Consider the following 23,613-nt stretch of genomic DNA (forward strand, 5'->3'; position numbering starts at 1 on the left):
GTCTGGCTTTTCATTACACACCGCAAACACCTACACAGTAGACAAACACCAATACACGCCATCCATTGACACTACATAACCACCCCAATTCCGCTTTCCCACCTCCCCTCCCCTGCCACCCCCCCCCCCCTTTTTCTTTCCCCCCCACCCCGTTCCTCTCACCCCTCACCCCACCATCATATATACATACATTTTCTCCAAATTACCCATTTTTTTCCCCTCGCACCATGTTCTGTTTTATATGTATTTTATTCTGTTTTTTTTTCAGGAAAGTTGTGTGTTTTTATAGGTATTGTAATCTGGTTTTGTTTTCATGAATGTTCTATGTTGTTCTATGTATTTTAATCTGTTTTTTTTCAGGAATGTTCTGTGTTGTTATTTGTATTTTAATCTGGTTTTTTTTTAGGAATGTTATGTGTTTTTATAGGTATTGTAATCTGTTTTTTTTATTGTTGCAATGTATTTGTTTATGTTGTTGACATACATTTGTTTATGGTGGTATATTCAAACACCATAAACTAATGTATGACAGCAACAACTACAAATTTTATATATGTATCGGTGTTGTTGTAATTTGTAAATATTTGTTGTTAAACCAATTTTTTTTAATCAATTTTAAAAATTTATGAGTGATTTTTTAATGCAAGGTTATTTTATAGGTGTCACTTGACATTGGTGGGTAGGTGGGTGGCACACATTGGAGGGCAGTGGGAGGTTAATGCATGGCCCAGCCACCGCCCGCATCATTACGGCAGGTAATGCATTTAGAAGTGACTGGCACACATTGGTGGGTAGGTGAATGGAAAACATTGGTGGGTAGATGAGGGACACACATTAGTGGGCAGTGGGAAGTTAATGTATGGCCCAGCCACTGCTCGCATCATTATGGCGGGCGGTGGCTGGGTCATGCATTTAGAAGTGGCTGGCACACATTGATGGGTAGGTGAGGGACACACATTGGTGGGCAGTGGGAGGTTAATGCATGGCCCAGCCACCGACCGCATCATTACGGCGGGCGGTGGTTGGGTCATGCATTTAGAAGTGGCTGGCACACATTGGTGGTCAGTGGGGTTGAATTAAATACAGTATCAATACTCACCAAAATAATGTAAACAAGACTTCACTGTGCAGTCTCTCTCGTGTGCTTCTGTCTCCTTCAATCCACGATGCTGCACAAGATGGCGATTGGGCGTGTCCAGGGTCCTGTCAGTCAGGTTTGCCAACTATCTGTAGATGTGCTTACTGTCACTAAAAACATACCCTTTCAACTTTTTGGGAAGAAGGTAGTGGTGAGTAGGTCTGGGTATAGATAGTTTTGGGAGTGGTTGGGTGGGCGAAGGCGTGGGGCTTATTTGCGTGGCGTGGTTACAAGAAGGTCAAATTTTCACGCCAATAAAAAAAGAGCAGAATAAAAATAAATTTAAATTGCGTTTGTGTCGGTTACAAAAAAAGTTTAAAAATGATAAATATATTTACACACTAGTATGGTGGCACATTAGTGTCTGCTTGCTACTCCCTCCACCCCTGACTCAGCTCGAACTCAGCTCGCCTCCTCTCCTGCTCTGTCCCATCACACCCCCCTCTGTCCAGCTCGGCACCCCGCTCCATCCAGCTGCCCCCGCTCCATCACCTCGACTCCCCCCACCCCGCAAATATTCCACCTCCTCTCCTGGCTCTTGCTATGCTAAGGTCTGTCCTGTCTCCCTTGCAGTGGAAGCCATTGGGACCACGTGCATGTTACAGAAGGGACAGACCTAACACCATTATTATATGGCTATTGTTAGCATTGTTAATTAATTCAGCCCACGTTATTCCAATTAAAAAAAATTGTGTCACATGTGAAATTGGCCACAAATGAAAGTATGGCACAACATAATATGATTGGCACTATATAAATGGTAATAATAACATTGCAGCAGGTGTTCTGGCTGTGGCGATGTTTGGCAGCGTTTGGGTTGGCAGTTGGTGTGGTTCCTCAATTTGAAATTTAGACTGCGCTGCAACACCACCTCCGGAGCCACCACTGGACACCAGCCACCCTGCGGTGCAATCAGCTAATCACAGCTGACAGAGCAATCAGTTCATGGTTTGGTTATATATATTGTATTCCTGCTTTTCAAACTTAATTTTGATATTGCTGTACCCAAAGCTTAATGAAACCCTTGATACTAAAGGTGAAGCAGCAATCCCAAGAAAAATATTGGTGTTTTTTTTTACATAAATCACTGTGACAGGTTATAAGAAGAATCTTGGTAATTACCAATTTTCCTTAGTTTGTTTCTTCAAGTTGCTCTGAATGATTTATACTTCTACTTAGTTTGCAGTGTCACGCATACTTGCCTTTTTTGGAAGTCTCCTCTCCGGGAGAAGCCTGGAGAGGATACTCAGCTGGCCACTTTAGATGGCGGGGCCGGACTCAGGCCCACCAAGAGCCACGGCGGGCCCGGGTAATAGGGGGCATGGCCTAATAGCGGACGGCGTGGCCTCGCCCCCTTCCCGAAAAAAGTGGGAAAAATAGCTTTCGCGGCCCTGCGCGCTGGGGAGGGGGGCGCTCTGAGCCCCCTCAGCCCTGCTCAATGCCAGATGGGGTGCGATCAGTGTGATTGCTCCCCCCACAGCATATAGGAGACTGCTGTGGCTGCTGCTCAGCAGCCACGAGCAGTCTCTCACTGCAGCTCAGCACACGCTGTGTGCTGGGCTGCTGTGAGGGAGGTGGGGGGCGGCACTGGGCCCCTCAGGAAGCCCGAAACCAGGTAATCTGTACCCGCTCCCCCCCCCTCTCGGCGTCCCTGGCCGGACTGTCATGTCATTAGGCCCCATCCCCTCCCTACGGGCTGGCGATTCCAGGTATTATCTCCCCATACTGCTCACTTTACTAGGCAGTGGCCAGGATGCGGGAGATCTGGCCACTCTCTTGGGGGTGTAGGGGAGGGGACTACCCGTAAAATCAGGAGCCAGGAGAGTATGGTGTCATGTGACTACAATAGCAGCCTCAATCACATGGCATATGATATTGTTGTCAGACAGGCTTTGGGACACTTTTTCTAAGTTCAGTGCACTGTCAAATTTTCCTTTCCCCCCATGCCAACGCTTAACATGCTGAGAGTATCTGAGTGTGACATTAATGATTTGTAGGATGACTAATAAATGACTATCATGCAAGAGGTACTTAAGTTTTTATTTAAAGAAAGATTTTAAAATATATATATGTATGTGATTGTTGCTTTAAGATTGATTAGTTGTGTCTAATTTATTGCTAATGTAAAAATAAAATGTGGTAAACAGGAGCAGGATATTATCATGTGTATTTACATTGATTTTTGGTAGGGCTGCCTAGAATGCAGGTTTTGGCACTTCGGGCCAAGTGGTCCGAATCCTCGCCATATTTAAATGAGATATTGTGTTAAATCATTTAGGGGGTCATTCAGACCCGGTCGTTAGCGCTGATGCGCTCGGACCGGGTCGATGGCCCCCCACAGAGCATGCGCAGGACGGCGCCGGCGCCGTCGTGCGCATGCGTGAGACCCGCTACGACCGACAGCGCCGGTCGTAGCGGGTCTCGATCCAAAGGGGGCGAGCTGTCGATGTTGATTGACAGCTCGCCCCGTTTGGAAGGCGGGCCGGGGGGGAGGCAGCCCAAACGGAGGCGTTCTCATGGGAACGCCTACCGTTTGGGGGCGGCCCCACTGACATCACTAGTGATGTCAGTGGAGAGCTTCCGGCTCAGACAGAGCCAGAAGCTCTCCGGGGCTTACGACAAGGGAGACCCTACCCTAGGGTCTCGTCCTAAGCCCCGATGGTCGCGATGGTCAGAGACCATCGCGACCATCACCAGAGCGGTCGTTAGAGCTGTGGGTGTTAACCCACAGCCTAACGACCGCAATAGAGGCGGCCGGGCAGGATGCAAGTGGCCGCCCAGTTTCTGAGCGACTGCTTGCATCCTCCGACCGCCTCTGAATGAGGCCCTTAGTCCCTTCCTTCCTAATTATAAATATGAAAATTGTATCTGGATTAGGTCTCATAATTGGAAAAATCATTCACAAAAAGTATGCTCCAGTTTAACAGTTTGGGAGGTATGCTGCACACCTGCATCACTGAGACATGAAATGGCAAACATATTGTAGCTATAACTACAATACTGAGTTTATTTATACACTAGTGTCACCTAGTGGACAAAAACTAAAATACACTTTTCTAACTACAGCATATAGACAACATGCTGCAACATAACAGTAAAAAATGTTGTGTACAAAAATGTGTGCACAGTGCCAAATATTTTGTACTGTAAACAAATATCAAACTAAAATACACATTTAAGTGATATAGGGTGGCTAAGGCATGATGATGGAAATGTGGCATCACTTCCCGTCACTTAGGTTTACTTATGCGGGCAATATGAAGCAATTCTTTCACGTCATGTCTCCCACACCACCACTCTGTGAAATCTGGTGATTCCAAAACAGAAGCCAGGTGGTGGGTTGGGTACTGTGGGGTTGCCCGATGGTCAGAATGCCGACAGTCAAAATCCCGATGGATTTTGGTAAGTATTTATTTTGAACCCAAATCTTGACCCTTACTATATCCCTGACCCACCCCTCCAGCAGTCTAACTCTACCCCACCCTTCCCACAGCCTAACCCTAACCGACCCATCCCACAGCTAACTCTAATCCTTCTCTTCCGCAGCCTAATCCTAACTCTCCCCTTAGTGCCTTACCCTAATACTTACCGTAGGAATCTGTAGGGATTGTGACCATCAAGATGCTGCTGTCGGTATCGGTCGGGATCCTGACTACATCCCAGGCGGTGTTACTATGGTCAAAGAGATTGCAGCAGTAACACATGGTAATCCAGTCGACTGGTGGACATTAAAAAGGTTGTCATTCAGAAGGTCGACATATTCTGAATGTCGATTGTCAGATGGTCAACATGGTAATTAGGTTGACCAATTTGTAGTCATATTTTCGTATCAACATCAAATGTTAACCTTTTGAATGTGTCGACTATTTAACCATGTCAGCCAAAATACATGTCTATATATTGGTGGTCGACCTAAAGACCACATCGACCCTTCTGACTGTCGACATTCAGAGCCCCACACCCCCTTGTGACGTCACTGCTTTATACCAAACCTCGGCCACTTTTTACAATGTGTATTCCCTGCCTTGCAGCCATCATATAATCAAAATCTAGTCTTGCCAACATTTATAATTTACCTCTCCTGTCACTAGAATGTCCTCTGTGTTGTATAGCAACCAATGGATGACACTTTCTCTTGTATGTAGCTCATTAGAATGCTCTCTGTATTGTATGATCTGCAGCATTGTACAGCGGGGGGCAGGGCCATGATGACATGATTTAATACGAATTTCATCATCACCCTCCCGAGCCACCCACTTCATTCAGGAAGTCGGTGGCATGCAGAAGACTGTACCGTTTTTTAACGCATTATTCCTTTAGTACATCCCGGTGAGTGTTTCCTCGAAATCATTTCCCCCTCTTCCAGTGATGATATCAATTTACTTAACAAGAAACACAGAGCCGTAACTAGACTTTTTGGTGCCCTGTGCCAGAGATAGCATTGGCGCCCCCCATTTTTTAAATAGGGACATAAGATAGTGCACCTTAAAAAAGGGCCATGGCTTCATGGGGAAGGGCCAGGGAAGATATAGGGGTACTCCTGGGGCAGCCAGGAGATGCTGCGGATAAAAGAAGAGGAAGCTACAAGTGAGAATGATAATAGAAAGGAAAATTGACAGGCCCAAACAGCACCCCCTGCCCTGCGGTGCCCTGTGCCAAGGCACTGGTCGCACCACCCTAGTTACGGTCCTGAAGGAACATTTCTCACTCCATCCAACTCTACCTTGTCTGGACAAGCTTTTTCTCTTAAGCAAACACTTTTTGTTTTGCAAACTCAGGTGGAAATACAAGTTCAGATGTGGAAAACAAGACACCAAGCTGATTATGAACTGCATCTTAAGGTGCGTATCCACCAGACGATTAAAATGAGCGATTGAATGATTACAACATCGTTATCGTTCAATCGCTCATTAATCGTTCATAAATCGTGCATGACAATGTCGAAAAAGAGTAACGATGCTCACTCCCGCTGGCTGTTTTCGACATCAACCATCGCCTGAACAAGCAGGCTAACCTGACGAGATCGTCAGGTTGTGCATGTTCGGGGATGAGGGAGGGTCCATGCACTGAATGACATATCATTCAGTGTAGGCACATTATCCACTGCACAGGATGGAGAACGATTGCACGATTACAATGTTGTAATCATACAGTCGTTCCACTCTCGTGTAGTGGATACGCACCTGTAGCCTTTTGCACTTTGTAAATAACTTACAATTTAAGTGGAACAGCAAATGGTTCCCAATTAAAAATGAAACATAGGGGGGTATTCAATTAGACGACTAATTGCCGGCCAAAATCCTTGCGGCGCGGGGAAAAGCTATTCAATAAAATAGCCTTTTTTCCGAACCAAAAAATCGAGACTCAATCGGAACTGATTCCGCATAAACTGCAGAACCGTTGTTTTTTTTTCCCATGTGCGAGCCCCATTTGGTGGTTTTACGCAGAATTACCTCACATCTCCATGAGCTGCGAGGTAAAGTCCAACTGCAGGGACTCACGCGCTGGGGATCGGTATGAATGCCGACGCCGGAAGACTGGCAGCAGTGAAAATACAGACAGGTAAGTAAAGACACTATCGCTAACCCTTTTTCCCTCTAACCCTCCCTTAGGGGTGCCTAACCCTAACCTCCCCCCCTAGTGCCTAACCTTAAAACCCCCGTAAGTGCCTAAACCCAACCCCCCCGTCCACGCAGCCTAAACCTACCCCTCCCTGGGGGATGCCTAACCCTAACTCCCCCTTCCCCTAGCCTGATCCTAACTCTCCTGAGGGGTGCCTAACCCTAAGTCCCCCCCCTGGGAGCCCCTAACCTAACCCTCCCCCCAGCGTCTGTCTGCTGCCGCTGCCCGGATTACCTTCGTTTGGTATGCCGGGCGTCAGCCTCCCGGTGTAGGGATAAAGATAGGCGTCGGGTTTTCGACAACTATCATTAGTCCCCTGTCGGGATTGCACAGACAGGAAGCCGGCGGTCGGCATTTCGACCGTTGGCTTCCTGCCTGCATACCATGCACGGGGTCTTAGGAAATCACGCTCGAGGATCCCCGTTAATTGAATAGGTCCAGTGCGGCAATTAAACAGGTTAAACCCTGCAGCTAATTGAATATGCCCCATAGTATACCAAAATAAAGTAACATGAAAAGCAATGCACTTAAGAATCTCATGGTACCTCTCAGTATGCAGTAATAAACCTCATGTTTGATTTTATGTGAAGCCTTTTGAGGTACCTCTCCAGCTTCGCAATACGAGAATTGCTAATTGTTGGCACATTCCTCCCAGTCCGCTACTGAGAGATGATTTTGGCTAGACAACACACAGGCTGCCTTGCTGGGATTGTTTGACACTCAAAGAGGCCTATTTATAAAGCTCTTCAGCCTGTCAGGATCCGGACTGTCAGACTACGGCTGAGGTCCTGGGCGACTGTGCTCCACGTGTCCAGATTCAGGTGTCCTCTCTGGCATGTTAACTCTCCCTGCGCCATGCGTGGCGTCGGCCGTGTGAAGTCATCTAAACACTGCCTGAGTATCTAAACGTCCACTCCCGCTACCGAATGGTTCTCACTCACCTGCATGGCGATGGTCCACGGTGTTCCAGAACACCTCTCCGGTCCACGGGCGCGGCCATCTGATCATGTGGTCCTACAGTTACCAATCCTAAGTCTCTCCTAGGATCAGCTGTTTGTATGTGGCCAACCAGCAGCAGGCACTGGGTATATAAGTCCATCCTGGACAGTCAGTCAGTGTCTGTGCAAGATTTCCTAAAGGTTTCCATTTGGCTCCTGCCGGATCTTCGTTTGTTCTTGACTCAGTACACTTACTGGCTCCAAGGATTTCTGCTATTTACTGAGTATAGCTCAGCACCTGGCTCCAAGAACTCTTGCTATTACTGAGCATAGCTCAGCACTTTGCTCCTAGAACTCTGTCTTTTACCTGAGCTCAACCAGGTGCTTCAGAATGCACTCTTCAGTCATTAACGGATCATTTCAAGCATCTGTCTAGTGGTATTTTACTACGTATTGCCGGGACTGGTTCTGTGCTTATACCACCATTCCCTCCAACCATTCTTGTCATCATTAAAGTTCTATTCTTCTGATCTACTAGAGTCTTGTGCCATCATATGAGGAAAACATATCTAAGACCTCCTCAGTTTGTGCTGCCAGTATCACTGCCTGCAAAGCCTGTTCCATCATTGAAGCCCAATTTCCCCAAAGTCGTGACACAGCCCCAGTAATCATGCAGAAACAGCAGTTCCCACATGATTATCACAAAATTAATTTCAAAATCTATTTATTAAGCCTGAATTGGAGCACACCACAGTAACCATACAATGCACGGGGACCACGTGGTTGTGCTATTTTTTAACCACTGAAAACTAAAAGTGTTTGGAGCTAATACCACCCCCAGACATCATTGATTCAATCTATCCTATGAAATGATTTCCCAGAGTGTGAAGTGGGATCCATGTACTGTAGATCCCGCCCCCGCTCCAAATGTTTGTTTTAAAGTGAGTGTGGCCAACCAAAGAGGGCATAATTAGCATGCAACGATGTGACACCCATGAAACGGACACCCCTAGGACCGTGAGGGGTTAAAACCACCTTGGGCAAGGAAGGAGTTAATACATATCTCCCCAGCATGTGTGAAGCAAGGGGACAGCTGGTGCTGATTGGAAGAGCCTGTCCTGTCTCTCAAGCGGTTGGTGTGGTCAGGTGCCCGCGAAGAAGACGGTCAATTATAGAGGGCGTGCCAGGAGCTGAGGAGAAGTGTGGCATGCAGCGCGAGGACAGCGGGCAGAGACCGCCAAGCTGCAAAGCTCTAGTGTAGTGTGGAGCAGTCGAACCGGGAGCGTGGATGCCGGGGACCCGCGGAAGATAGACCGGGTCAGGTGAGCCACAGAGGTGGGAAGTTGGGACCAAGAGCAGCACACCATTAAGGCGTCCAGCGCAGCAGCAAGAGCCGCTTGTGGAGGTACACAGCCACAGTGGCAACACGCAGTACAGGGTAATCATCCTCCCTGCCCCATACCACAGCAGCAGCCATCATAGGGTAACTTCAAAGCACCCTCATTTCAGTTATACTACTTATAAGAGAAGGCGCTGTCCTATTGCGACTTATAACTTTTTCTGCCAACCACAAGATGGCCGCATGCCAACAGCAACACTTGCTTTGAGTTGCCATGCTGCCAACCACAAGATGGCCACGATTAACTGCAGTATAGTCATACAGTTCCAGCAGTGGAAAAGTTACATAGCCTTGCACCAGAGGTAACTACAGGAGTGGTGAGTGGAAGACTGATTGCACCACAGGCAGAGCTGCACTGACACTCAGTATTAGTGGACTTTCTCATACCTTGTTGCAAATACCAGAACCTCAGTGTTACTTTCACTTTCATTATATAGGAGTTATCTGCTTCACTGACCAAGCTTACCACTATTTACCCTGCATGTTTTCCGGATCACACCAAGACTGTCCTATTTCACAGCACAGTGATTCTTTGATACTTGAAAGCTGGAATACACTACTTAAAGGAGATAATATAGCCCATAAACCTGGGATAGAACTGCGGGACACTTTACAGTAACAGTTGTCTAGGAATATTGAATAACCTTCTGATTACCTGAGAATTGAATGTGCCTATAGAGAGAAAAGTGGAATTAACATTCAGTGACTGAATTGCTGTACTGTGTACAGGACTTCCATATACACATTGGCAATTCTTCCCTCCCAGATTTAATACTAACAAATGTTACACTATGTGGGACTAGTACCATGGTCAACTTAAACTGATCTATAAGAGCTCCACCAGCTGCAGCAGCGAAGACGGGTAGGAATACAGTGTTTTGTGTTTAAGGTCATCTGGACATTGAAATTGTTAGTTAGTTTAGTACTGTCATCATTGCTGAATTGTTTTCTTGTAGTACGCAACCGTTTGAGATAAGAATGTATGCTCAATGCTGAATTTAACTGTGAATAGTAACGTAAAAGTTGTCTTACATTGTATGGTCATACTGCCGAAGTATTATTACACCAATCCGTATGGTGCCGTGCAAATGCCATTGTTTTTATGTGTAATCTCATTATTGATGTTTTTCCCACTGATGCAATACAAAGGCTGCCTCATTGAATGCGGAGTGTTATTTATGCAAGTGCCCTGCCGACTCTCTAATAAACCTGTGTTCACAAAATAAAAACCACAAGCTGCCTCGTCACCCCTTCATGTGCTTCCATTACTCTCACCTCTCCATAAGTCGAGTGAAGATGGAACCACAACACACAAGGTAAACTCTTTACTTACCACATAAAGTCAAGGTTACCACAACTGGCGTCACGAACAGGATTAACTGAGTCCAAAGTGCTAAGTTTGGAAGTATAGAAGAGCCATGTCAACCGATCCACCAGCTCAGGCAGTACCTCCTGCTGGCGCAGGAGCACCGATCAACCCACCAGTGGCACAGATCAATCCTATCACGCTCCCCTATTACTTCGGAGCCCACGTATTCTGGTGAGGACCATGGCACAGAAGGAAGCACTCTCACTGAGTTTAAAAGGAAGATGACCTCTATGTTCCGTTTGTACCCGCTAAGTGATCAGCAGCAGGTCGAGATACTCATTGGGCAATTGAAGAATTCAGCACTCAGGGAAGTGACGTCCTGGCCCGCCAGAAAAAAACAGAATGTAGAACAAGTCCTTAAACGACTGGCGACCACTTTTGATGCCTGTACCTTATCCACCTTGAAAATGAGGTTATATGCATGTAAACAAAAACCTGGGGAGAGTCTGCGTGACTACGCCCTCACCCTGCAGGAGGCCTTGAGGGCAATCCAGGCTGTCGATCAGGAAGAAGTCAGGAACCCGGATGAGACCTTGGTCACCCAATTGATAGAGGGAGCTAACAGAGAAGGAACACGAGTTCAACTGCGACTACTGCGACTACAACTTCCGACGCATACCTTCCTAGATTTTAAAGAAGCGGCTATCAAAATGTTGGGCACGGTCGAAGAGCATAATACGGAATTCCCAGAATTACCAAGTCAGTCCTACTCGGCAGAAGCTGGCTTACGGAATGCATGTCAGGCACCCAAAGAAACCAACCCTGCCTCCCATGGGTTGCAGCTGCCATCCCCTGATCCAATACAACTGTTGAGGAAACAGATGGAAGAAATTACATTGGGAATGGCAGAGATACGTAGGGAGGTGTACAGCCTAGCTCAATCCCAACCGGCGGATTATGAAGAGCCGCGGTGGCGGCCGAGAAGACAAAGGGCTTATGATTGGTGGGAACCACCATGGGGACAAGGGAGAAGATCAACAGATCAGTTTGATGCTCAAGGCCGTCCCATCTGCAGGCGGTGCCAGAAGGCAGGTCACGTGGAGAGACACTGCAGGCAAGAGGAGACGTTAAACTGCAACACCCCGAGGGTGGGGGTCAAGCCTCGGGGAGAACAGGAGGAGTAGCCCCGAATCCTGAAGAGTGGTGGCCACGGTATGTCGGGACGTGTCCGACAATCCCAATTGTCATAAACGGCGTGGAAGCTTTGGCCATGTTAGACACACGATCCCAAATCACCACCATACAGCTACCTGCTTTTCAACGCTATTGGAAGGAGGGGCAGTTGCTGATGCCACCTCCCTCATGGCTGCAACTAATTGCTAGTAATGGACTGGGGATCTCCTGCGTGGGGTATTGGGAGGCTAATATGCAGATCGGAGAAACCCACCTTCCACTACAGGGATGTCTGATCACTGAGAGCAGTGAAGCTAAAGTAGCACCGGTGATTCTAGGAATGAACATCTTACAGCAATGTCCGGAGGAGCTATTGGCCACACTAAGAAGTGAATTGTTTCAGTTGGTCACCGGGGAGCGAAGAATCATACAGAAGACTATCAGGGTGCTTCAAGGTCATCAGAGGTTCGCCCATAGTGAGGGAGAGATTGGAAAGGCTAGAGTAATGGCTAGTAAGCCCATCAAATTGCAACCCAATTCAGAGACCATCCTCTGGGGCAAGGCACGATGCGCACCAGCTGGCAGAAGCTATGAGGCCTTAATTGAACCCTGTTTAACGTCTGCTCGCCAGGAGGCGGTAGTAGCCAGTACCCTAGTCACTGTGGAGAATGGACGAGTCCCAGTGCGGATCTTAAATCCCCATAATGACGCAATCAAGTTGTATCGACGCCAGCCACTGGCCCGATTGTTGTGGACCTCATTTCAAAATGTCGTATATCCATCCTTACAAGCTAATCAGTGTCAAGTAACCACGGAGAGTAGTACAGCTGATGAGTAGGAAGATGAATGGTGGACAGAGATTCAGGTAGGGGATGGCAGCACACCGAGAGACCATAAGGCCGGAATCCTCCAGGTTGTGAAGAATAATGCTGAGACTTTCAGCCATAGCCCTACAGATCTGGGTATCGTGAAGGAGATACACCATCGTATCCTGACAGGGGATGCCCCACCCATAAAGGAGCGGCATCGCCCTTTGGCACCAGCGCTATAGCAGCCCGTACGGCAACTGTTGGAGGACATGAAGAGCAATGGCATCATCAGAGAGAGTCACAGCCCATGGGCAGCCCCATTGGTGTTAGTTCGCAAAAAGAACGGCCAGCTAAGATTCTGTGTAGACTACAGGAAGCTGAATGCCATCACACATAAGGATGCCTATCCTCTACCCCGAATTGAGGAGTCTCTGACGGCGCTTAAATCTGCCAAATATTTCTCAACCCTAGATTTGACCAGCGGCTACTGGCAGGTTCAGATGAAGGAAGAGGACAAGGAGAAGACTGCCTTCATCACACCAATGGGGCTCTATGAATTCAACCGTATGCCATTTGGCTTATGCAATGCTCCCACCACCTTCCAACGCATGATGGAGCATTGTCTAAGCCATAGGAATTTCGATGTGGTTCTCCTATATTTGGATGACATTATCATCTTTTCAAAAACCTACTCTGACCATCTGCAACACTTACGGGAGGTTTTCCAACAGCTGACTAGATTCGGTCTGAAGCTGAAGCCATCCAAGTGCCACCTGCTCAAGCCCCGAGTTCAGTACTTAGGTCACATTGTAAGCCCTGAGGGTGTGACCCCGGACCCCGAATAGGTGAAAGCGGTATTGGAATGGCCCATCCCGCTGACAGTCAAAGATGTCCGATGGTTCCTTGGATTTGTAGGATATTATCGACGGTTTGTGAAGAACTTTGCCAAAGTCGCCGCCCCTCTATTAGAAATTCTACGAGGGATCCCTAAGGATAAGTATAACAAACGAATTCCCATAGAGTGGACGACTGAATGACAGACAGCCTTCGACCTGCTGAAGAAAGTCCTGACAGAGGCCCCTGTGCTGGCCTACCCAGATTACAACCACCCGTTCCGGCTGTACACGGATGCCAGCAAGCAAGGGTTGGGAGCTGTACTTGCCCAAGTTCAGGAAAATCAAGAGCGTGTGATCGCTTACGCTAGTCGCAGTCTATGTCCCACCGAACGGAACGACGCCAATTACAGTGCCTACAAACTCGAGTTTCTTGTCTTGGTGTGGGCAGTGACAGAAAAATTCAGAGACTATCTAGCGGCAACACCGTTTGTAGCTTATACGGACTGTAACCCACTGGCTCATCAGCCACCACCCCTCTAGGAGCTTTGGAACAAAGGTGGTCCTCCAGACTGGCCAACTACCAGTTCAAAGTAGTATACAGAAGTGGGCGAAGTAACGCGAATGCCGATGCACTCTCCCGGCTACAGACGGGCGAAAGTGAATTGGAAGGAATAGACAGGTGGGAGCAGATTGAAACTCCCAACTTCAGTTTGAAAAGAAGAGCACCGGAACAGAATGCTATGGTCCCCATCCCCACGAGAGTGCAGGAAGTTCAGGGCGTGGAGATGGAAGGAGATTGGACTGTCTGGCAGGACGCAAGCCCAACCTTAAAAAGGGTGAAACAGTTGCTGGCCTCTCGTCAGGGGTTGACCCGAATTCAGAGACAAGCTGCAACCCTGGACCTAATCCAATTGTGGCGGCAAAAGGACCGTTTGACGTTGCGAAGAGGCCTATTGCTATGACAGAGCACAGATCCAAAGACACATCTGTTGATTGAGCAGTTGGTGGTGCCCCCTGCGAAAATCGATCTCATCCTACGGGCCTATCATGATCACTCTGGCCATTTCGGCTGTCAAAAGACTGAGGCGACCCTACGTCGAAGATTTTACTGGGGGAATATGCGTCAGGATGTGGAAGACTGGTGCAAATCTTGCGACATATGCACAGCACGTAGACCGGCTCCAGCAGAAGAAAAAGCACCGCTGCACCCCATTGTTACCCGACAACCACTGGAACTCGTAACTATCGACCATGTGAAGCTAGAACCAAGTAGCAATGGATATCAATATGCTGTAACCATAATTGACCATTACACCAAGTTTGCCGTTGTACTGCCAGTCCGGGATCTCACGGCAAAGATGACAGCAGAAATCGTCTGGCGAGCATTTGTATGGCCGTACGGGTACCCTGCTAGTATTCTGACATATCAGGGGCCTGCGTTTGAAGCCCTACTCTTCCAAGAACTATGCCAGTTGTACGGGTGTATGAAATTACGCACTACAGCATACCATCCTCAGGGCAACGGGGCCTGCGAAAGGATGAACCAAACTGTGATAAATTTACTCCGAGCTGTACCCCTTCCACAAAGATGTGAGTGGCCCACTCTGCTAGCAGAACTGATCTTTGTCTACAACCACACTGTGCACAGCTCCACAGGATACACGCCATATTATCTGCTTTTCGGACGATCTGGGAAACTACCCGCTGACGTTCACTTAGGCCTGGCTTCAGATTATGCCACAGATTCTTGCTTCCAAGGGGATTGGGTCGTAGAACACCAGCATAGATTACAGACTGCTCGAGCTCTTGTGGACCAATGTATGGATGCTATCCGTGATCGACAAAAGGATCGATACGATGCGACCGCACATGCCAGACCATTAATGGGAGCCTGATCCATATGTAGTTACCGGCATACCCAATGCTGAAATAGCCGTGTACCAGATTGATAAGGTAGAAGGTGGTCAACCGAAAGTTGTACACCGGGATCAACTCAAATTGTGCCCTAACCAACACAGAGCTCCAGAATTACTACCTGATTCTCCACCATCACACCCAGCCAGAGACCAGTTGTCGATACTAAATGACCCATTGAGTCTTGTCCTGAGTATGTATTGGCCTGTCGTGGCCGGTTCCCCGACTCCAGAAATGAGACAGCCGCCTGTGGTTGAGGAAGTCATTGCAGACGTCCCTGAAATTGGTGAGGTGAGACGCTCGACCAGGAGTGGGCAGTATTAAGGAATACTGCCCACACGTTACAGACAATAGAGAGGTTGGTAGATGCACCTTTATTACTGTTTATATTTTCCTGATTGCACTAATCTGTTTGACATTGATATGTTGTATTTATGTGTACTTTTGTGCTAGTGTGATAGTTAACGGTTAGGCGTAGTCAGGGTCATGATCTATTCATCCTATGTTCATTGATGCCCAGGATTTGTGACTTGCAGATGCCAATACTCTGTCTGTTATTTGGGAATTATCCTTTTTTCTGTTTCCCTTTATTATTGGACCAAGCGTGAGGACATGCATCATTTCAGTATGGAGGGATGTGACACCCATGAAACGGACACCCCTAGGACCGTGAGGGGTTAATACCACCTTGGGCAAGGAAGGAGTTAATACATATCTCCCCAGCATGTGTGAAGCAAGGGGACAGCTGGTGTTGATTGGATGAGCCTGTCCTGTCTCTCAAGCGGTGGGTGTGGTCAGGTGCCCGCGAAGAAGAGGGTCAATTATAGAGGGCATGCCAGGAGCTGAGGAGAAGTGTGGCGTGCAGCGCGAGGACAGCGGGCAGAGACCGCCAAGCTGCAAAACTCTAGTGTAGTGTGGAGCAGCTGAGCCAGGAGCGTGGACGCCGGGGACCCGCGGAAGATAGACCAGGTCAGGTGAACCACAGCAGTGGGAAGTTGGGACCAAGAGCAGCACACCATTAAGGCATCCAGCGCAGCAGCAAGAGCCGCTTGTGGAGGTACACAGCCACAGTGGCAACACGCAGTACAGGGTAATCATCCTCCCTGCCCCATATCACAGCAGCAGCCATCATAGGGTAACTTCAAAGCACCCTCATTTCAGTTATACTACTTATAAGAGAAGGCGCTGTCCTATTGTGATTTATAACTTTTTCTGCCAACCACAAGATGGCCGCATGCCAACAGCAACACTTGCTTTGAGTTGCCATGCTGCCAACCACAAGATGGCCACCGATTAACTGCAGTATAGACATACAGCTCCAGCAGTGGAAAAGTTACATAGCCTTGCACCAGAGGTAACTACAGGAGTGGTGAGTGGAAGACTGATTGCACCACAGGCAGAGCTGCACTGACACTCAGTATTAGTGGACTTTCTCATACCTTGTTGCAAATACCAGAATCTCAGTGTTACTTTCACTTTCATTATATAGGAGTTATCTGCTTCACTGACCAAGCTTACCACTATTTACCCTGCATGTTTTCCGGATCACACCAAGACTGTCCTATTTCACAGCACAGTGATTCTTTGATACTTGAAAGCTGGAATACACTACTTAAAGGAGATAATATAGCCCATCAACCTGGGGGATAGAACTGCGGGACACTTTACAGTAACAGTTGTCTAGGAATATTGAATAACCTTCTGATTACCTGAGAATTGAATGTGCCTATAGAGAGAAAAGTGGAATTAGCATTCAGTGACTGAATTGCTGTACTGTGTACAGGACTTCCATATACACATTGGCGATTCTTCCCTCCCAGATTTAATACTAACAAATGTTACACTAAGTGGGACTAGTACCATGGTCAACTTAAACTGATCTATAAGAGCTCCACCAGCTGCAGCAGCGAAGATGGGTAGGAATACAGTGTTTTGTGTTTAAGGTCATCTGGACATTGAAATTGTTAGTTAGTTTAGTACTGTCATCATTGCTGAATTGTTTTCTTGTAGTGTGCAACCGTTTGAGATAAGAATGTATGCTCAATGCTGAATTTAACTGGGAATAGTAACGTAAAAGTTGTCTTACATTGTATGGTCGTACTGCCGAAGTATTATTACACCAATCCGTATGGTGCCGTGCAAATGCCATTGTTTTTATGTGTAATCTCATTATTGATGTTTTTCCCACTGGTGCAATACAAAGGCTGCCTCATTGAATGCGGAGTGTTATTTATGCAAGTGCCCTGCCGACTCTCTAATAAACCTGTGTTCACAAAATAAAAACCACAAGCTGCCTCGTCACCCCTTCATGTGCTTCCATTACTCTCACCTCTACGTAAGTCGAGTTAAGATGGAACCACAACACACAAGGTAAACTCTTTACTTACCACATAAAGTCAAGGTTACCACAACAAGCTATAGCCTGCCTCATACTAAGTGCAGTGTATGTGATACGAGCTATACAAGGCAGTAGGGCCAACCCATCTATGCAGACCCAAGTCATATAGTTGTCTACCAAGATACTGAATTGGCTGCTAAGCAAATGGGTCCTGGCCTGAAAAGGGTCACTTGTCAGCTCTCATAAAGGTGGCAGTCTCTGTCTCTCAGTAAAGGTCGATAATGATAGGATCCATCTCCCACACACCTGTTTCACCCTCACAGACACATCTGAGCTAATCAGGAAGCCCGGCACTGTCAGAGAGGAAATTTATCCTCAATTGTGAAGTGAGCTGAGGGGCAATTGATTTCCGAGATTAGGATTGTCCCAGAACAGGACAGTGTACTGAAAATACTAAGATCTCCAATCAAAGTAGAATTTCCTGCATCAGGAAGTATTCTCCTTTAGGGAATTCCCCATTTTGCCCCCCCCCCCCCCCCAATGTAAACTGCAATCTTCTCAGTCCTGAAGGATCTGCAGACTTGGGGCTGACATGTCAGATTCAAAAGCTGCATATAAGGGTGGAGCACTTAAAGCGTCACCATCGGCACATAATGTGAAAAATGGAAGTAAAAATTAATCAGGGCACCTCTATGGGGCATAGAATCCAGACGCCAGCATGCCGACAGGGTTAGGATACCGACACCTGTTAAAATCTACCGATTCAATATAATATGTTGTCACAGGTATTTGGGTTTAAGTAGTCATTGCAGCTTAGCTAAATCACAGAACACTGTACTCTACTAGCAAAGGCACAAAGCAAAACTACTGTGCCCTATGGTACAATTTGGAAGAGCCCGGTGATACCCCCTGTCTGCTCTTCTGACTGTATGCAGGACACCGATGCCTGCTTTGCGAATCTCCATTTCAGCACTGGGACAGTTTTGGGATTCACTGCTCATATGCTGGAGCCATGCATGTAGGACAAAGGGAGCCCTCCATAGGAGATTTCTAGGCCGCCTCACTACCAGTCCCCGGCCGCAGCAGATGAATGGACTCCTCTGGTGGATGTTACGCCACTGCTTGTTATTACAGGCCAGATCAACAAATGAAGTTAACAAAATATAATTATCCCTTATGCAAATGTTCCATCGATTTTTAGGCATCTATTGTAACAGATCTGCACAGCACAGGGTGCTCCTTTCAGCAATGATAAAACACATAAAGGCAACAGGTAAATCTATACTGGACGTATTTTATGCAGAATTATTCAAATTAACATGGAATTAAGTCATTTGTTTACAAAATAAAACTGTCACTAGTGATGAGAACTGAGACAGCCGTACAAATACATTCATAGAAAACATTATCCTTTGGAGTTTCACATTTCAACTGCATGGTTTCTGCTTATAATGCAAAAACTAAAACTTAAGTCATCAACAAACAGAAAAGTGCAGAACAAAGGCTATTATTCTTCTTTTATTCCCATAAGATGCACCTATTTGTACCTGATTTTTTACATTTTTACAGTTAAGTTCACGATTATGATGCCTGAGATGTATTTGTTCTGATGGGAGCAACTGGGTGTACTTGGGTGATTCTTGCTGAATGATTACCAGCTTCAGTAACACTTACCAGCTTCAGTAATGCTTACCATCCACAGTAACACTTACCAGCTTCAGTAATGCTTACCAGCTTCAGTAATGCTTACCATCCACAGTAACGCTTACCAGCTTCAGTAATGCTTACCAGCTTCAGTAATGCTTACCATCCACAGTAACACTTACCAGCTTCAGTAACACTTACCATCCACAGTAACGCTTACCAGCTTCAGTAATGTCTACCAGCTTCAGTAATGCTTACCATCCACAGTAACACTTACCAGCTTCAGTAATGCTTACCAGCTTCAGTAATGCTTACCATCCACAGTAACGCTTACCAGCTTCAGTAACACTTACCATCCACAGTAACGCTTACCAGCTTCAGTAATGTCTACCAGCTTCAGTAATGCTTACCATCCACAGTAGCGCTCACCAGCTTCAGTAATGCTTACCATCCACAGTAGCGCTCACCAGCTTCAGTAATGCTTACCATCCACAGTAGCGCTTACCAGCTTTAGTAACGCTTACCATCCACAGTAATGCTTACCAGCTTCAGTAATGATTACCAGCTTCAGTAATGCTTACCATCCACAGTAGCGCTCACCAGCTTCAGTAATGCTTACCATCCACAGTAGCGCTCACCAGCTTCAGTAATGCTTACCATCCACAGTAACGCTTACCAGCTTCAGTAATGCTTACCATCCACAGTAACGCTTACCAGCTCCAGTATTGATTACCAGCTACTGTAATGCTTACCAGCTTCAGTAATGTCTACCAGCTGACTTAATTTAGTTGGACAAGCACATGAACTTCAGGAATGAAGAGCAAATGTATTTCATGTTTTGCGCATGCTCTGGGGTACCTGTCATTACTTTCAATTTGAAAGAGTGTTTATATGGTTGCAAAAAAAAAACATTAAAATGTACAAATGTGACAGTCCCCTGTCACCTTACTCTCCTGGTCTATATAAGACACATATGACTATTATGTTAGGAAAAGAACAGGTACATTTGTAATTGAGGGGGAGGCCTAAAACGATAGTAAGCTTAGTGTTTTTTCCTCAGGGTGCACATTCCTGTGACGGACAGCGGTATTGCAAATATTCATGCACAAAATGTAACAGGGACGTGCACCTGGGTAATGGTGGAGAAATAGGTGGATCTTTGCTTCTTCTCTGGTTTATAAATAACCCCTATGATGAGCGCTCATAAGACTCAGGATACAGAGACAAAATGGAGAGTGACATTATACAACATGCAGATAAAATTAAAGCAATAACATTTACAGACATAATAGAATTGGATGGACAAATTGAAGACACAGACAGTGTATGCGAACCATACACTTTCTACTGACCACTGAGTTTAAGTGGGTCAGAAAAGTAACATTTAATATATACATTTAAAAAAATCCTGTACCATGCAAGCCAGTTTCCAGGAATAGCTGTAGCTCAGCCTTTTTCCCTCTGATTCTCAAGCAATGACTGCATAGTTCTGCCAGCAGTGAGTACAAATGAGAAGGGGATATAATCATTAGCCCTCCTAGAAGTTTTTTTTGTAATTTTTTTAAGTGGTTCCTATCACTGTAGAACTGGGTAGAGGAATGACAAAGGCAAATACATGCAGGGGCAAACGCAGGATTTCTAGAGGGGGGGTTGCCAAATGTTTTATTTTAAAGTAATTGTGGCCATTCCATGAAGAGGGCATAATCAGCACTTAACCAGATATAATATACGTCATACGAAGTATAGTGTATGCAGTGGCGTCACAAGGGGGGTGCGGGCCACACCTGGGTGTCAGCCGCTGAGGGGTGACAAAAAACTGCCAACTCCTCCTCAGTGACAGGAGCCGGGTGCTGCACTGTAGCATTAAGTGCAGCACTCGGCTCCTGACACAGTGAGGAAGCCGGCACGGCACACAGACTGGTCCCCGGGGGATGTCTGCATTTCCAGGACCCCTGGAGTGACTAAAACAGGAATTCAGATCACATGGCCAAGACCCTACCAAGAGGCCACACCCCCTTTTACCAGCACGCAGCGAAGGCGTGCGCGCTACTCTCTTGCCCGCACCGGGTGCCAACCAGTGGAGGGACGCAACTGAGTGTATGTAATAAGTCAGCGATCACAATATGCCATTATATGCGGCAGTAGGGCCATCCTGCCTGAGCGGAATGTTTTGATTTCAGATGTGGCGACTAATCCAGATCATTTGAGCAATTTCGGGATGTCTGGGTGAGCAGCAAAAGAACCTTGCACTGCCCTGGACACATATGTACAGATTGGTCTCCTTATGCACTATATAGTGTATTATTATACAGTGTTAATAATTGACCTTATAGATATCAGTGCGCCCCTAACAATGCATGTTTTCCAGATCTCATAGTTGGTGCACAAGTATATTCATTTTAAAATATCAACAGGTGGTGCTAATTATTTAATTTGTGACACTGAGGGGATCTTAAAAACATGCAACTTTAGTATTCTATGCTATTTCTATTGTGGACATCATGGTGTGGACTGGGGAAAGGGGTTTCCAGTCAACTGGAACCCCCGCTGCGTTTGCCTATTACATGTACTTACTGTTTTAAAAGCACAATAAGAAAAAATAATACACAAATCCATCTTTACTTAATAGTCTAAGTTGTCATTGCTGTTTTACAAAGGAGGTCCACTTGTAATTATATTGTTAAACTATTTTACATAGACACACCAAGGTCAAAATCCTTCAGGGATTACAATATACTCTACATGTATTCTGTATATTGGACAGAATGTCTGCTGGTCACATTGACGTTGTAAGACCACAACTCATATCCTGAGAGCCACTGGCACATGGCTGTTTTAAACATCTGTGCAGAACTAAATTCTCCTTCCTATATCATGTTCTGCTTAACTTACACTGTATGTAGTTATCTAATATCTGCAAACATTTCTTAAGACAATGTAAAATTGCAATTCTTCCAAATAAAAAAATTGTAAGAATGGAATAGAAATAGCTCAGTGTAGTAGAAAAGCAATTGACGCGTATGTTCAAATAAACCATATATGTTCTCCTATAAGGAGAGTAGCGAGTCATTGTATTGTACATGGCTGAATCTTAGAGACTGTACATTAAAATCCTCCATTGTTTCAAAAAGTGTCAAAAAGTGTCTATTACCGATGGCAAAAAAGGATAAATGCAAAATCCAGATAAGTAACAGTCCACAGCTGACTTATTGGTTGTCTTCTGGAACGATAGTATGGAAATGTTTCCAGTAAAGACAATGCTCTATACTTTGTATCAAGACAGGTCTTTGCAATCTTAACAGCTTTGTCTTCGGCCTTCATCTGAAGGAGAGCTACAGGTGGACCCACACATGCGTTGTCAAAGGTTCACTTTAAATTCATCTCTCCAAGTGATCCAGATGGCTTGATTCCTGTAAAGCTTCTCTCTCCATCACGTAGACTTGATCACTGTATCCCCAGAAGACTTTTTATGGAGGAACCCAAGTTTAAGTGAAGAATGCTGGACGATAGGGTCCTCTGTCCATACTAGTGAGGTGGACAAACTTTTCCGTTCGCCCTTGAATATTGATCGTCTGCGCTGTCTTTGTAGCAGCTGTTTAAGCTTTTCTTTGAAGAAGCTTGTAGTTAAAGTGTATAAGATGGGATTTAAGGCACTGTTTATCGGTAGAATAAATATCACAATCCAGGAGGTAATAGTGCCTAGAAACAGAAGAAAGCAAGAACAGGAGGCTTGAATCTGGATTGGTAAATTGCAGTAAGTGAACATAATGGTATGTTTGCTATACGGCAGAATGACAATAAAACAACATATGTCCCCATAACGCATTAAGTCCGTGATTGGTTAGCATGCTAATTTCATTTTGGAAAATTCTGTTTTGTTAGTCATTCACTAATTACATTACATTGTTTATTCTAGAATGGTTCATCTGTTTCCTGCTCTGTATTGTACTGATTTTAAATAGTTATACTGTAGGTAACATGTAAAGTAAAGTACCATATATTACATTATGTTCTATTCGGATGAAATGTTTATATATTTGTAATATAAATTATTTTTATACATGAATTGCAAATGAAAATATGACAAACTTATATATAACAAATAACTGCACTAGATTTGCTAAAATAAATGATTACTCTGGTTTCTGTGGAATGTTCGATAAGTAAGGAACCAGCAACAAATATAAGCCATAATCTTACTATATAAAAACAAAGCTCCTGACTCACTGACTCTTCAACACCCAGCCCAAACCCTTGGACCTAGACACATGAAAATTGAGGAGTATGGGCTTGATTCAGACCCACTCGCGAGAGCATAGCGCTTGCAAGCGGGTCGATGTTTGGCGAGTGACGGCAGCTCCGTTGCTCCGGGGCTCACTACAAGATGGGGCGGCTGTCGATGTTGATTGACAGCTCTCCCCATTTTGTAAGCAGGGAGGGGGGGGTGACTGCACAAACACAGGCATTCCCTTAGGAACACCTGGCGTTTGTGG

The 23,613-nt window shown here is 45.9% G+C and overlaps 1 protein-coding gene and 1 pseudogene across 1 annotated transcript in view; one reads left to right on the top strand and one right to left on the bottom strand.

Moving 5' to 3' along the window:
- The first annotated feature begins 10,515 nt into the window (after positions 1-10,515).
- On the top strand, positions 10,516-15,119 carry LOC148537849 (uncharacterized; annotated as a pseudogene).
- Positions 15,120-18,750: 3,631 nt separating this feature from the next.
- The window catches only part of RXFP2 (relaxin family peptide receptor 2), a 389,469-nt gene continuing 384,606 nt past the window's right edge, over positions 18,751-23,613 (bottom strand). The window contains exon 18 of the mRNA XM_088460250.1: positions 18,751-22,819. Within this exon, the coding sequence (XP_088316376.1) occupies positions 22,551-22,819 (269 nt within the window). The 3' untranslated portion in view covers positions 18,751-22,550. The remainder of the gene's footprint in view (positions 22,820-23,613) is intronic.

This window comes from Taudactylus pleione, unplaced genomic scaffold (assembly GCF_031769625.1).
Source record: "Taudactylus pleione unplaced genomic scaffold, aTauple2 ptg000043l, whole genome shotgun sequence".
NCBI lineage: Eukaryota > Metazoa > Chordata > Amphibia > Anura > Myobatrachidae > Taudactylus > Taudactylus pleione.